Source organism: Chelonoidis abingdonii, chromosome 1 (genome assembly GCF_003597395.2).
Source record: "Chelonoidis abingdonii isolate Lonesome George chromosome 1, CheloAbing_2.0, whole genome shotgun sequence".
In the NCBI taxonomy this organism is placed as follows: Eukaryota; Metazoa; Chordata; order Testudines; family Testudinidae; genus Chelonoidis; species Chelonoidis abingdonii.
In genome coordinates this window covers 365728838-365744070 of record NC_133769.1, presented here as the reverse complement: position 1 = coordinate 365744070, position 15233 = coordinate 365728838, and the positions used below count along the sequence as shown (strand labels likewise).

General features: G+C 43.3%; 1 protein-coding gene across 1 annotated transcript; it reads right to left on the bottom strand.

Annotated features, from left to right (window-relative positions):
- Window positions 1–7500: 7500 nt before the first annotated feature.
- Window positions 7501–8472, bottom strand: LOC116820527 (olfactory receptor 2AT4-like). Its single transcript, XM_032773059.2, is given in 1 exon segment — window positions 7501–8472. A coding segment is annotated over 1 exon segment (972 nt).
- Window positions 8473–15233: the final 6761 nt, after the last annotated feature.

Genomic DNA, 15233 nt, shown 5'->3' with positions numbered 1-15233 from the left:
TCTGCACCTATTGCTTTAGGCCCAGCCCCACCCCCTTCCCTCTCCTCCCCTCTCACTGCCTCAGTGCCAGCCCCACCCTCTCTGCTTCTGTTGCCTCAGGCCCAGCCCCCCTCCCCTCCCCTCCACCAGATTTAGCCAGGTAGGTACCCCTAGATGAGAGTTTTCTGAACATCTTTAGAAGAGGACTTCTCCAGAGGTGTTAACCATGAGTCCTTCATGCTGTTAGGTAGAGAGCTCACAGGCTGGGATGGAGTAGGCAACCATGGTCCTGAGAAATCACACCTGGATCCAGCAGGAGAGACAGAGGAGGCTTGACTGACAAGGCCAATAGGTTGGAGAACAAGGGCTGGCGAGGTCATGCCAGCGCTATAAGGATGAAATGAGCATGGTCGTCTTTGACTTTGAACAAGACTTTTAGTATATAGGCCTGTTTTTTAGCCTGACATGAAATTTTGGGTTTGCTTTTTGATACTCTTATCTCCTTACTAATATGTGTGGACAACCACACTGTGTGCTACACCTGCCCACAAGCAGATGAAGTGAAAGGAGATAAGAGGTGGTGTTAGAAGTGTTACAGGGTCTAGGGGGAGTTTAAAATACGAGCACTGGAAGCCTGCCTGGCTCCTTTCTCAAGCCAAGGTCAAGCAACCAGTTAGGAGCAGTGAAGGGGTTGGGGAGAGGCATAAGAAACACTAAAAGCCAAAGAGAGCCTGTCCCTGACCAGAGCAGAACCTCACTTGTTCCCCTCCCATAGGATAAAAAAGAGGTAGGAGAATGCCCCCAGACTGATGACCCTCCAACATGGGATGTGAGCATAAATTGTAAGGGGTGGGACCAGGGGTGTGCACTGCAGGTATATTTGGGCCTGCTATGAAGGAGGAAGGGCAATAGGAAACAGTGACATGCGTAAAGGCTTTGCAGTGTCAAAGCTGGAAACAGAACACTCGGAAACAGACTCTGCTGGCATGTACAGCTGTGGATATGCCTGCTTGAAACTAACCCCAACAAACATTACACTGCCTGCACTTTGGACTTCTGGTCTTCTGCTTTCTGTCTGCGTGACAAGAATCAGGGGAGCAGGTGAAGGGAAAGCCCCCTAACAAAGACCCTGGTTAGAAAGGCAATTGGAGGGAAGGCATACAGGTTGGGGGGTCCATATAAAGAAGCAGAAAAGCATCTGTCAACCTCCCCAGGAGCAAAACTGATGGCATTTTTTGTTGATCATTGTTCCACTTTGGGAGGCCCACAGAGCTGGAAGATGGATCTGGCCCTGTCTGCTGTCCTGGAACGTGAGAAGCTCAGAGATTAATCAAATTTGTTATGCAAAAGTTCCAAAAGAGAATTGCCTCCTCGCATAGATGTGTTGCATGGGTTGACTGTGCCAGTATCCTGGATCATCATCCGAGACTACTATAACATGAAATATAAGGCAGAATGCAGGAAAAACAGAGAAGGGGACATACAGTTCTCCCCGAAGGGATACAGAGGACAGGACCAACTTAGAAGTAGGATGAAATTCTATGAAGTTCTGAGAAGACATTTATCTGAATACAGAAAGAGAACCATAAATAAGACCAAAACCTGTTTATTCAAATTAAAAAGTGGAACAGAACAAAATAAACTAACAGTTAAAAAAAAGAAAAAGGAAATTGTCCATGAATCACATCAGTTGGGAGTTTTGACTCACCACTATCTCATCAGAGCTCCGCATGTTCTTTCAATGGCTGAACTGATAAGAAAAACACTGCTTTTACAAACTTCCAGTATCCTGTGTTTTATTAAACAAATAGCTTCCCTTCTAATTTTTGGACAAAATACTGCTCTTTCGCACATAGTCTGTACGGTTTCCTGTTGTGCTGCTACAAAACCACGGGTAACAATGGAAGGTCCTTAAAACTACAATGTTCTGTATCACTAATTCTATTCATGCTTATGAATATGTAATAAATCAATGTAAGGAATGAGTGAGATAGTGTGAGTGACAGCCAATGGCAAAGCAAAGAAGCAAATGTCACCCTTTATAGAACCATGATATTATTGGGGTGAAGATACAAATCTTGAGATGGGTGGCCAGGACGGTTACCAACAAGGAGATACAACCTACGACAGCAAGAACTTGGGACTGGACCGGAAGCAGTAGAGCCCTCCCGCAGATCCAAAGGGATTCCAGGGACTCTCATCGCCTAACGTTTCAATCTTTGGGCAGCTGGAACCTGGCCAGTTTCAGTCACCTAAAATCAAAAGCAACATCCACACCTGCAGCCTGTCACCAGTATGACTGGGATGTGTGTATGAGTATAATTGCGCAAATAAGGGAAGCAAGTAATCAGTCAATCCTCAGTACTGCTCTACTTCAACCTTTGTTTGTGGTTATTTCTTGGCTGGTTCCCAGAATGGGTAACATTAATTGGTGCATTGGCCGGGAAACAAAGGGTTAAACTGAGCTGAAGCAGTATCCGACGAACTGGCTTGGTGTGTTTCCAGGACCCGACTATCACATGGGTAGGCTAGCTGTCCCAGATAGTGTTGGGTATTCTCCCCTCCTCAGTTTCCCAAGTACCACAGTGCATGGGGTCAATGTCCCCCGGGTAGTCTCGGCGGGAGGGGGAAAAGAGGCCACCATGCCGATGTTCAGAAAGGGCAAGAGTGAGAAGGAAAAGAAAGGGGAAGCAGAGAAAAGGGAATGGGGCGCTGTAACAGACCCTCCCCGTTTCTAGCATGGCTGCAGAATTTAGGCACAGATCCCTGGAGTCCTGGGGTGATCTTGGGATGGGACACAATCCCAGCCCTGGAGAATAATTATGAGAAGTATTTAGCGTTGTATAAACCTGATAAAAGGGGACAGACTGCACGGGAGCGTGGCTTCTGTGGCAAACATGTTGGGCTTGGCAAGCCACCAAAGTGGAGCGCACCAGGGAACTGTAGGTGTTTTGCCAGGACTTAACAGAGGCTCGGAGGGAGCATGACCTGTGGAAGCCTCAGTGCCTGCCACCTCCACTGCCATATCAGCAATAAAGTTAGAAAATAATCATACTAGGTCACAGGAATTGCAGGAAGAAAATAGGGATCTAAAGGCACATGTTATCCTCCTTAAGGATTTAGTGGGGGGACCTGGCCCATGCGCTCCGATGACCCCAATTAGCCTTCCCTAAATCAAACAAGAGCCCACATGGCAAGTGGGTCTACAGGAGCCAGCCAGCTTAAAGTTATAGGAACACCTCTAGAAAGCGAGGTGGGGGGGGGAACTAAAATATCACTTTTCTGTCTTCCCTTCATAGGTAATAAATTGGCAGCCGCTCCTGGGAGAAGAACCCCACTGACCTGAGGGAAGGTAAGGCGGGGAAAATGAGGAAGGTGTAAGAAGGGCCAACTGTGTTTTTAAAGAGCAAATTTTCTGGAGTTTTTCCCCCATACATCTTAGGTATTTATATAGCCTCCATTAATGTACTATGTGATCGTCTCACAATCTATAATGCATTTCTCCTCATAACATCTCTACAAGGTAGGAAAACTGATTGGGAAAACTGAGGCATGGAGTAGCTAAATGATTTGCCCAAGATCACACAGGAAGTCCATGGTGGACCAGAGACATAAACCAGACTCTCAGGTTCTAGCATAGCACCCTAAAAACTGGACAATCCTTGTCCTCTTTTGATTTAGAATTTAGCTATTTTAATTTAAAGGTCCCATTTTTTACCTCAGGGTTATTAACTAGGGGATTATTAACAATATCCAGGGCTAAATTCTCAGCTTTCAATCCAGTACATGTTTTTCCTCATTACATAGAAAAACACCTTCATTTGGTAGTTCAATAAACCTGCAAGGAATTTCCAACCAAGAATATAAACTTTTATTCAGCCAGCCTTTTTTAGAAATAGTTTAATTTTACTCAATATTGTATTCTCCAAGGCACATACCAAAAAAACACTTACCTGAAAAGATGGATAATCTGCTATCAATTGTTCTTTCTCATTCTAAGTAAAAACTGGGATGTTTTTGGATATTATGTTTCTGAAAACCAAGATAAAAAATTAGAAATGCAAATGCTAACTCTTATTTGCACTCTTAATGTTTCGGACTATCACTTAAAATGCATCATCTAGATGTAAAAAATTAGACGTCATAAGCATGTGTGACTTTGGTAGATCCTGGTTTTAAATGGTCTCAGGGCCTTCTTCCTGATCCAGCAAATGAACAGGACCCTGATCCAACCCTTAGTTTAGGTGGCAAAGACTGGGCCTACTGAGGCCCCATAAGGAGATGTTTCTTCTCAGCTGAAGCTGTTATCCTAACCCCTCCTCCCCCACCACCCTTCACTCCCAGTTCTAGAATTACACTGTACTTGCTTCCCCTTAACTGGACTGAAGAACAGTCACCTTACATGCTGCATCTAGAGACAAGCCAAGGACTGATAAAATGCAGATGAAGCCCAGCTGGGAGAGGATTATAAAGCCAGAAAGTAAGAGTAGGAAAGGGGCTGAAGGGATGAAGTCTGCAGTCCCTCCCTTGACAGAAAGGGAGTTTTCCAGGATCAAGGAGGAATTCCAGGGGAGAATAAGCCTTGGTGTCCTGCCCTGGGGCAGGGCCGCCCAGAGGATTCAGGGGGCCCAGGGTCTTCCCGCTGCCGAAATGCTGCCGAAGACCCAGCACTTCGTCGGTGGGTCCCGGGGCGGAAGGACCCCCCGCCGCGGGTCTTCGGGCACTTCAGCAGTGGGTCCCGGAGCGGAAGGACCCCCCGCTGCCGAATTGCCACCGAGGACCCGGAGTGGAAGGAGCTCCAGGGGCCCAGGCCCCGTGAGAGTTTTCCCAGGCCCCAGGAGTGAATGAAGGACCCTGCTCCAGGGCCCCTGAAAAGCTCTCAGGGGGGCCCCTGCAGGGCCCGGGGCCTGGGGCAAATTGTCCCACTCCCCCCCCCCCCGGGCGGCCCTGCCCTGGAGTAGGAAATTTGACAAGATGCTGAGAGGTGTGAAGTAGCCATGGAAAGTAAAGGAAGCTCTGGTAGTAAACCCAGGAGATAGAGAGACGGAGTAGGAAGGAGCCCAGGGACACAGTAACTGGGACTGAGACTGAGCTGACCTGGATTACAAATCATAGCGTCCCTGGGCTGGAACCTGGAGTAGTGGGCAGGCCGTGTCCCCCTACCAGCCACTGGGAAAGTGGTCCAGGACCTGCAGCTGGAATGGAAGATTGCCTGAAACAGAATACAGACAGCATGTCTGGTGGACTTTGTTACTCTGGAAATGAGGACAATATCGGGATGTGTCTGGAAGGCCAACTCATGAAGAGGGAGTACCCCGAGTCATGGAAAGAGAGAGGGGCCATAGTGTGAGCAACTGATGGAATGGAATTCCAGATGGGGTGAGTGCTAATTCCCCGACCCAGGCACAAGGAGGAGCTCCTACCCTGAGTAGGACTCCTTCATATGCAGAAATCTTGCGACTGTACAATATGATAGAACAGAGAGCTGATGGTACTTCCTATTGCATACAGATGACACTTCATCATGGTCTATGCACTGCATTTCAAGTTCCTCACGTTCTTCCCCGCCCCTCTTCTGAAATCTACAATATAATATAATTTACAGATTCTACACTAGGAAATTACACTCCAGATTCTGCTGGCATTATTTGTCAGGAAAATAACTTCTGACGTGTATAAATATCTTAAATTGAAATAATACAAGAATGCTCAATTCAACCTTGTGGAATGTAGAGAGGAAAGGATTAAGAATCGTGTTTTAGTTTAACCTTTATTTGGTGTATTTACTGGAAGTTTTAGTGCTGGAAATACTTTCATGACTAAGCAAGATGTTAGTGAACAGGCACTTATTATGAGCAGCTGAAGATACAAGTTAATTACTGTTATGCATAGCAGGAGTCAATATTTCAGTCTGATGAAATGCTTTATGACGATTTAGGATCAACCTTTTCATTTCTTTACACTGAATCATGATAAAAAATGTAATTTTAAACTCTATTTACTATTAAAATAGTTTATAAATCTATCGCACATTACATAACAAGCCTAGCCCAGCTATACCCAAATTACACCTTTAATACCCTTTAGTTGGGTCAAGTTCCCAGGTATTAGTACAAAAGAAGGGAAGAATAATTTCACTTCATCTCCCAGGCTGGTCTCCAAGAGTTGTCATTTAGATGATAGCTCAGTGGTTTGAGACTTGGCCTGCTTAACCCCAGGGTTGTGAGTTCAATCCTTGAGGGGGTTGTTTAGGGATCTGGGGCAAAAATCTATCTGAGGATTTATCCTGCTTTCAGCAAGGGGTTGGACTAGATGACCTCCTGAGGTCCCTTCCAACCCTGATACTCTATGAAAAAGAAAAAACTCTTTCCACTTGTAAATGGAAAAAATTTAAGCCAGAATCACTGAATGATAATGAACCATGATACCTTTTTATAAAGTCACTGTTCACAGTACAGATATTTTCACTGTAGCAGATTTTGCATTCAGATCTCTATTTACAGGAAAACTGTAAACTAAACTGCAAAATTTTAAACACAATTACTTTTTGTCTCTTTCAACATATAGAGGAAAGTTAGTATGTTCAAAAATACTTGATAACAGTACGATGAAAATCACCCCAATGCAGAGGAACTCATACAAGACAAACCATTTAAGCCAATGGTTTTAAAACTTTTTCTCTGGCAACCCAGTTGAAGAAAATTGTAGATGCCCACGACTCAACAGAGCTGGGGATGAAGGGTTTGGGAGGGACTCAGGGCTGGGGCAGAGGGTTGTGAGGTGGGGGTGAGCGCTGTGGGGTGGGGCCAGGAATGAGGGGTTCAGGGTGTGGGACGGGGTTCCGGGCTCGGACAGGAGGTTGGGGTGTGGGAGGGGGTCAGGGCTCTGGGCTGTAGGCTCTGGGGTAAGGTGAGGGATGAAGCATGTGAGGTACAGACAGGAGCTCCAGGTTGGGGCAGCTCAGGTCTGGGGCAGAGGATTGGGGCATCAGGGTGGGGTGCGGGCTTACCTCAGGTAGTTTCTGGTCAGTGGCACGGCGAGGGTGCTAAGACACCTTTCCTGCTTATCCTAGTACCGCGGACCATGCTGTGCCCTGAAAGTGGCCAGCAGCAGGTCTCGCTCCTAGGCGAAGGTGCACAAACAGCTCCGTCTATCTCTCGCCCACAGGCACCGCCCACCCAAAGGGCCAGTGGGCGTGCAGAGCCAGTGCTTGGGGCAATGCACAGGGCCCAAGGGCCCCTGCCTAGGAACTGGATCTTCTGCTGGCCGCTTCCGGGGCACAGTGCGGTGTCAGAGCAGGTAGGAACTAGTCTGCCTTAGCCAGACAGCCCTGCCGACAGGACTTTTAAAGGCCCAGTAGGTGGTGCTGACCAGAGCTGCTGTGACTCAGTGCCTTACATTCTGTGATCCACTACTGGGTTGTGACCCGCAGTTTGACAACCATTGATTTAAGCCCTATTTAATCCCTTTACAGTGGGATGATGTGATATATAGGTACTGTGTAAAACTTCTGTGTTGCAGCTATTTTTTCCCTATGAGGTTACAGTTTTTAGAAGGAGGAAAGATCTTCAGAAAAACAATCTTTTTTACTGCACATTCTACTTCCTTATTTCGCAAAGTATAAATGAGTGGATTTAACAAAGGAGTTAAAATAGCAAAAATAACATTGCTCATTACATGGATATCAACAGGCATGTCTTTTCTGTAGGAAATATATGCCACGGCAATGGATGAATAGTAAGTGCCAACCACAATCAAATGGGAAGTGCAAGTAAAAAATGCCTTTCTGCGACCTACTTTAGAGTTGATTTTCAATATGGAGATAATGATGTGGACATATGATAGGGTGACAAGCATAACTGGCACAAATGAAACAGTCATGGCAATGGAAAACCCCAAGAAAGTTTGTAAAGAGGCACTGAAATCTGAACATGCTGCTTGCACAACTGCCAAGTGATCACAAAAGCAATGGTAAACTGTGGTTGTTTCACCAAATGTTAACTGAGAGGTCTGGAAGACGGCAGGTATTGGTATTAACAGTGCAGTTATCCAAGCACATGCTGCCAGTTGAATGTTTATTCTCTTTGTCATTTTAACTGGGTAATGCAAAGGATTACAAATTGCTTCATAACGATCATAAGACATGACTACAAGAAGCAGCTATTCAGTCACTGCGAGACCATGGAAACAATACATCTGCAGAAAGCAGACATGAAAAGAAATAGTTTTGGCATTGACCAGAAACATTGCCAACATTTTGGGAATGGTAGTAGTTGTAAACAGTATATCTAAGACAGACAGATTAGTTAAGAAAAAGTACATGGGTTTGTGAAGGGTTTGATCAACCACAACTACAGCTATAATAATGATATTGCCAATTAGTATTAGCAGGTAGAATAACAAAAATACAAGGAAAAGAGGGATCTGGAAATCTTGAAGTGCAGGAAATCCAATGAGATAAAAGTCTTAAGAATTGCTGTTGCAGTTGTTCATGGTCTGATTGTTGAAAACATCTAGAATGCAAAACACAAAATCAGGAAACAATCCTAATTATTACAAAAAAGATTGTAGGGTCATGAATGATGTGCTGAAGATCTTTGTTGATAAAACAACATATTGGAGATATGCTTATAGCTAAGTCCCCCTCATGCAATTTCAGTTAACTTCCAGTGCCTTCATCTCAATGCGTAACCCTCCTTTCTTCCCTGGGTTACTCGGGAGCAGGCAACACTCACCTTTGTGCCTGGGCACCTGATGTTGCTCCCATTAAAGGAGATCCTGAATACCCCAGTGGTGATGTTGGATAAGTGGGAATCCTCTATCCACTCCTCTGCTGCAGTCCCTTTCCTCCTAAGGCATTTAAAATTGGCAGTGCTCCCACCTGGCTGGCCCCTGTACACATTCAATGGTGTGCCGTGGGAACCTCCAGCAATAAACCCCTTCAAATAGTTATAATAATAACCTGTGGGATGGGTCTAACACAAATACCAATTATAAAAAATATACATCCAATAGGCTTAAATTAGAGCAAAAACTCAGTTACTTAACAATTTAAGAAACAGGTATAACAGACTAAGATTAAATGTCACTACTAATTTAAATCCACAGGGGCAGTTAAATAAAATCAATTAACAAATAAAATATACAGTGATAAATGAAACTCATGTAACTGGCATTTACACTGCCACCCTTCACCCCACCCCGCAGTGGCCACACCTCTGGATCTTCAGATTCCCAAACATTTGTGCGGGCACACTTGAAGACCTCAAGCTGGAAACAGCACTCCGCTGATTCTCTGTATCAGTCCAGGCAAGGCAAAAAGCTGAACAACCCCTCCGACGACTGGAGCTGGCCCCACCAAACACCAGCAGCTCTAGGCCCTGGTTCAGTGGGAAGATCACTCTGCCTCTCCTCAGACTCAGACTCTCTGCTGTCCCCCTTTCCTTGCAAGTACTTTCCCAAACAACAGTGGGGGCTACTCACAGTTCCCTCACTGCAGGCCCACCTCAGTCAGCTGTAGACTCAGTGATTGTCTCTGCTCTGATTCCAGTGAAGCCACCAACAGCCTCTGAGCATCCCTGCTCGATCAAAGCCCCTGCAGGATCTCAGCAGCAGCTTCTGGCTTCCTAGCAGCAGATCCTGCTATGGACACAGCTCCACAACAGCAATCTCACACCCTTTTTCCCAAAATGGAGTCCACAACGCGCTCTCCCTGCATGAGGAAGTCTCTCCCCTTTTCCCCAAGGTATTATGGGAGTTGTAGTCTCTAAGGCTAGATTGCAGCACACAGGTTTTTTCCTTGCAACACTCTTAAAAAAAAAGTTCAGAGGCCCCTCTAATAAAGGGTGCCTACAAATATATTTAGCAAGAATGGGCAGGGATGGTGTCCCTAGCCTCTGTTTGCAGAAGCTGGGAATGGGCAATGGGATGGTTCACTTGATTATTACCTGTTCTGTTCATTTTCTCCAGGGCATCTCACATTGGCCACTATCGGAAGGCAGGATATTGGTCTAGATGGACCTTTGGTCTGACCCAGTATGGCTGTTCTGATGTTCTTATGTATATATGAAGCCACTGGGGAGAAAATGAGATGGTCTAAGTACAATGTTGATGACAATTAGCAATACACCTGTTTCATTGGATCTAGGTGGTGTAGTTTTAAGTCTGACTATAGAGTGATTGATATCATTAACAAAGAGAACAAAAGAACGTAACTTAAAAATGGCCATACTGGCTCAGATCAATCAATGGTCCATCAAGCCCAGTGTCCTGTCTTCTGACAGTGGCCAATGCCAGATGCTTCAGAGGAATGAATAGAATAGGCAATCAAGGAGTGCTCCATCCCCTGCCATCTACTCCCAGCATCTGGTAATCAGAGGCTAGGGTCACCCAGAGCATGGGGATGCACCCCTCACCCTCTTGACTGATAGCTATTGATGGATCTCTCCTTCATGGACTTAACCAATTCTTTTTTGAACCATGTTATACTTTTGACCTTCACGACATCTCCTGGCAATGAGTTCCACCAGTGAATTGTGTGTTATGTGAAGAAGTACTTCCTGTTGTTTATTTTAAACCTGTTGCCTATTAATTTCATTGGGTGACCCCTGGTTCTCGTGTTACGTGAAGGAGTAAATAACACTGCCTTATTCATTTTCTTCACACCACTGATGATTTTATAGACCTCTATTATATCCCTTTTAATTATCTCTTTATTAAAGACTGAAAAGTCCCAAGACTTTTAATACTCCTTCCATACGGAAGTTGTTCCATGCCTTAATAGCATTTTTGTTTCACTTCTCTTAACGATACTTTATCAAATCGTACTCCATTGATATATCTTTTTTGAAGATGGGAGATGACCAAGCACTGCATTCTCAAGTATTTAATTTTGTGCTCGGGCATACTATGGATTTATAAAGTGGCACTTATAATAATATCTGTATTATTATCTATCCCTGTCCCTAATGGTTCCTAACATTCTGCTAGTTTTTTGACTGCTGCTACACGCACCTGAGTGGATGTTTCAGAGAACATTTCAATATATGACTTCAAGATCTCTTTCTTGAGTAATAAACACAGCTAATTTAAACCCCATCATTTCTGTGTATAGTTATGTTTTCCAATATGCTTATATTTGCATGATCAACACTGAAATTTCATTTACCATTTTATTGCCCAGTCTCCCAGGTTAGTGAGGTCCCTTTGTAACTCTCAATCAATGCCTTGTCACTTAGATATCTTAGGTAACTGTTATAGTCTGTATCATTTTGCCTATCTCAATGGTTTACCCTTTTTCATTCATTCTATACCTTTTTAATATTCTCGTTCAGCACCATAGTTTTCCTCATTTGGTGTATCTCCCTTTCTGAAATAAATTACTTCTTTGGTGGCTTCTTTCATGCCTTCTTAGGGCTTAAATCAAAAATTGCCTCTCTCCTTGTGGATTGCAGGAATAGCTCAGCTGCTCAAGAAGCGTATAATTATGATGTTTATGATTTGTGTTGTATTCTGCATCTTGTCCTGGAGTGACATGTACCCAGGCAAGTATGGGATTAGTTAATAAATTTCACAGTCACATCGCCATCTGGTCAGGTGGTCAGTAATATATACATGGCATATTCAAGCATGGAATTTCTATCCAATAGAGATCTATGGTACAATCTGCGCACTTAACATTAAAATAGTTGCAAAGCAGTTTTTTAAACTAGGACATGGGGAAAGCCAACTGCTGCAGAGAGCTGTGGATGTGGACACAGATTCTCTTAGAGGACGAGCCTATGATAGAGATTCTCTGTTTAGTCAGGAGGAGAGATGGGAAGAGGATAATTAAGGGCCAGATATCAAATAAGAAACATTCACATAAAAAAGAATCAGACACATCAGAAAAAGGGCAGACAAATAACACCGACAAGTTTTTAATGATTGTACATAAATGCTAGAAGTCTAATAATAAGATGGGTGAACTAGAGTGCCTCGTGATAAGGAGGATATTGATTATATATGCATTCACAGAAACCTGGTGAACTGACGGACAATCAGTGTGAGCACATCATTCCGGGGTACAAAATATATCAGAAGGAACAGAACAGGTCAAGCGATGGGGCGAGGGGAAGTGGCACTATATGTGAAAGAAAATGTAGAATCAATGGAGCCAAATCATAAGTGAATCCACATGTCCATAGAATCCTATGGAATTAATTTCGTGCTCTAATAAGAATATAACATAGAGGGATCTACTATTGACCATGATCAGGACAGTGCTAGTGACAATGAAATGCAAGGAAATTAGAGAGCTATAAATTAAGAACTCAATAAGTAGTGGGGATTTCAATTTACCACATATTGACTGGGATCATGTCACCTCAGGAGGAAATGCAGAGACAAATTTCTCAATACTTTGAATGACTGCTTCTGGAGCAGCTGGTATGGGAACCCACAAGGGAGAGGCAACTCATGATTTAGTCCTGAGTGGGGCACAGGAGCTGGTCCAAGGGTAACTATAAAAGGACTGCTTGGAAATAGTGACCATGCTATAATAACATTTAACATCACTTGTGGTGGAAGAACATTCTCAACAGCCCAATTGTGTGCATTTACTTTCAAAAGGGAATATGCAAAATGAGGGGGTTATTAAACCTAAATTAAAGGTGGACAGTCACAAGGTGAAATTCTGCAAGCTGCATGGACACTTTTTAAATACAAATAATAGAGGCCCATTTCAATGTATACACAAATTAAAAACACAGTAAAAGAACTAAAAAAAGCAGCCACCGTGGCTTAACAAGATAGTAAAAAGAAGCAGTGAGAGATAAAAAGACATCTTTTAAAAAGTGGAAGTCATATCCTAGTGAGATAAATAGAAGAGCATAAAACTGCAAATTAAATGCAAAAAACGTAATAAGAAAGCCAAAGAGGAGTTTGAAGAACGGCTAGACAAAAACTCAAAAAGGTAGTAACAAAATGTTTTTAAGTACTTCAGAAGCAGAAAGCCTGCTAAACAACCAGTGGGGCCCCTTGATGATAGAGATGGAAAGGAGCACTTAAAGATGATAAGTCAGTGTGGAGAAACTTAACGAATTCTGAGCTTCAGCTTTCTCATGAGGACGTTAGAGAGATTCCAAACCTGAGCTGGCTTTTGTAGGTGACAAATTGAGGAATTGTCACAGATTGAAGTGAACTAGAGAGATTTTGGAATTAATGATGAAACTTACAGTAAAGTCAGTTGGGACCAGATGGCATTGCACCCAAGAGTTCTGAGAGAACTCAAATGTGAAGTTGAGGAACTATAAAACTATGGTTTGTAAACCTGTCCTTTAAATCAGCTTCTGACCCAATGAGTGGAAGATATCTAATGTAATGCCAATATTAAAAAAGGCTCATGAGAGATGATCCGACTGAATGTACAGCCAGTAAGATCTAAGCATCAAGTCCTGTGAGCGACCTTATTAGTTGAAACAATAGTAAAGAATAAAATTGTCAGACACATAGAAGAACATAAATTGTTGGGCAAAAGTCAACATGGTTTCTGTAAAGGGAAATCATGTCTTACTAATCTATTATAGTTCTTTGACCGGGTCAACAAACATGTGGACAAGGGGGATCCAGTGGACATAGTGTACTTACATTTCTAGAAAGTCTTTGACAAGGTCCCTCACCAAAGGCTCTTACATAAATTAAGGGGATATAATAGAGGTATATAAAATCATGAGTGATGTGGAGAAAGTAAATAAGGAAAACTAGAGGCCATGAAATGAAATTAATGGGCAGCACATTTAAAACAAATAAAAGGAAGTTCTTCTTCACACAGAGCACAATCAACTTGTGGAACTCCTTGCCTGAAGAGGTTGTGAAGGCTAGGACTATAATAGTGTTTAAAAGAGAACTGGATAAATTCATGGAGGGTAAGTCCGTTAATGGCTATTAGCCAGAATGGGTAAAGAATGGTGTCCCTAGCATCTGTTTGTCAGAAAGTGGAGGTGGATGACAGGAGAGAGATCACTTGATCATTACCTGTTAGATTCACTCCCTCGGGGGCACCTGGCATTGGCCACTGTCAGAAGACAGGAAACTGGGCTAGATGGACCTTTGGTCTGACCCAATATGGCCGTTCTTATGTTTTTATGTTCTTATTAGTCATTTAAGATTTTTACTCTGTTTGAAGCTGTGCTTTCTTTCACATGTAGTGCCACTCCCATACCAACACGGCCTACTCTGTCATTCCTATATATTTTGAACCCTGCTATGACCATGTGCCATATTGATTATCATCATTCCACCAAGTTACTGTGATGCTCATTATATCAATATCCTCATTTAATACCAGGCACTCAAGTTCATCCATCTTGGTATTTAGATTTCTAGCACTTAAATACAGGCACTTACAAATGTTGTCTCTTTTTAGCTGGCCACCTTCATGTGATGTAATTTAATGGGACTCTTTTTTCATTTGAATGTTTCTCTTCAGTTCCTACCTGTACTTTATCAACTTCCATCCTCAACTTCTTACTAGGTTATGAAGAATTTCCGCTAAGGAATGTCTCTGTCGAAATTGTGTGCTCTTCTGCACCTGTCAGCTTTCCCCCAGCCCTTAGTTTAAAATCTCCTCTACAACCTTTATAATAGTATATGCCAGCAGTCTGGTTCCATTTTGATTTATATGGAGCCCATCTTTCCTGTATAGGCTTCTACTTTCCCAAAAGACTCCTTTCCCAGAAGGTTCCTCAGTTCCTAATAAACTTAAACCTCTCCTTCCTGCAGTTCTGCCTGTCTAACTTGCCCTGCATATGGAACTGGAAGCATTTTGGAGAATGCTACCATGAAAATCATGGACTTCAGTTTCTTACCTAGTAGCCTGAATTTGTCCTCCAGGAGCTTTATCCTACCTTTCCCTGTGTCATTGGTACCACAACCACTGCCTTCTCCCCAGCACTGCACATAAGTCTGTTTAGATGTCTCAAGAGCTTCACACCAGGCAGGCAATTCATTATGTGGTTCTTCCTGGCATCACAAATGCAATTATTTATATTTCTAATGATCAAACCCACCATTACTATGTAAGCAGGGTCTGCATGAGCTCTCCCATGACAGCTAAGTGGGAGGGTAGGAGACTTCAGGAGCAAGCTGTATTTACATAAACAAAGCTACTCCTCCAAGATATACAGCCAATAGGGTGGTGTTGCTCAAAGTGATCAACTTTGTTGGGTTACAAATCACTGTAGTACTGAATGCAGGTGCAGTGAAATGTTGTTATC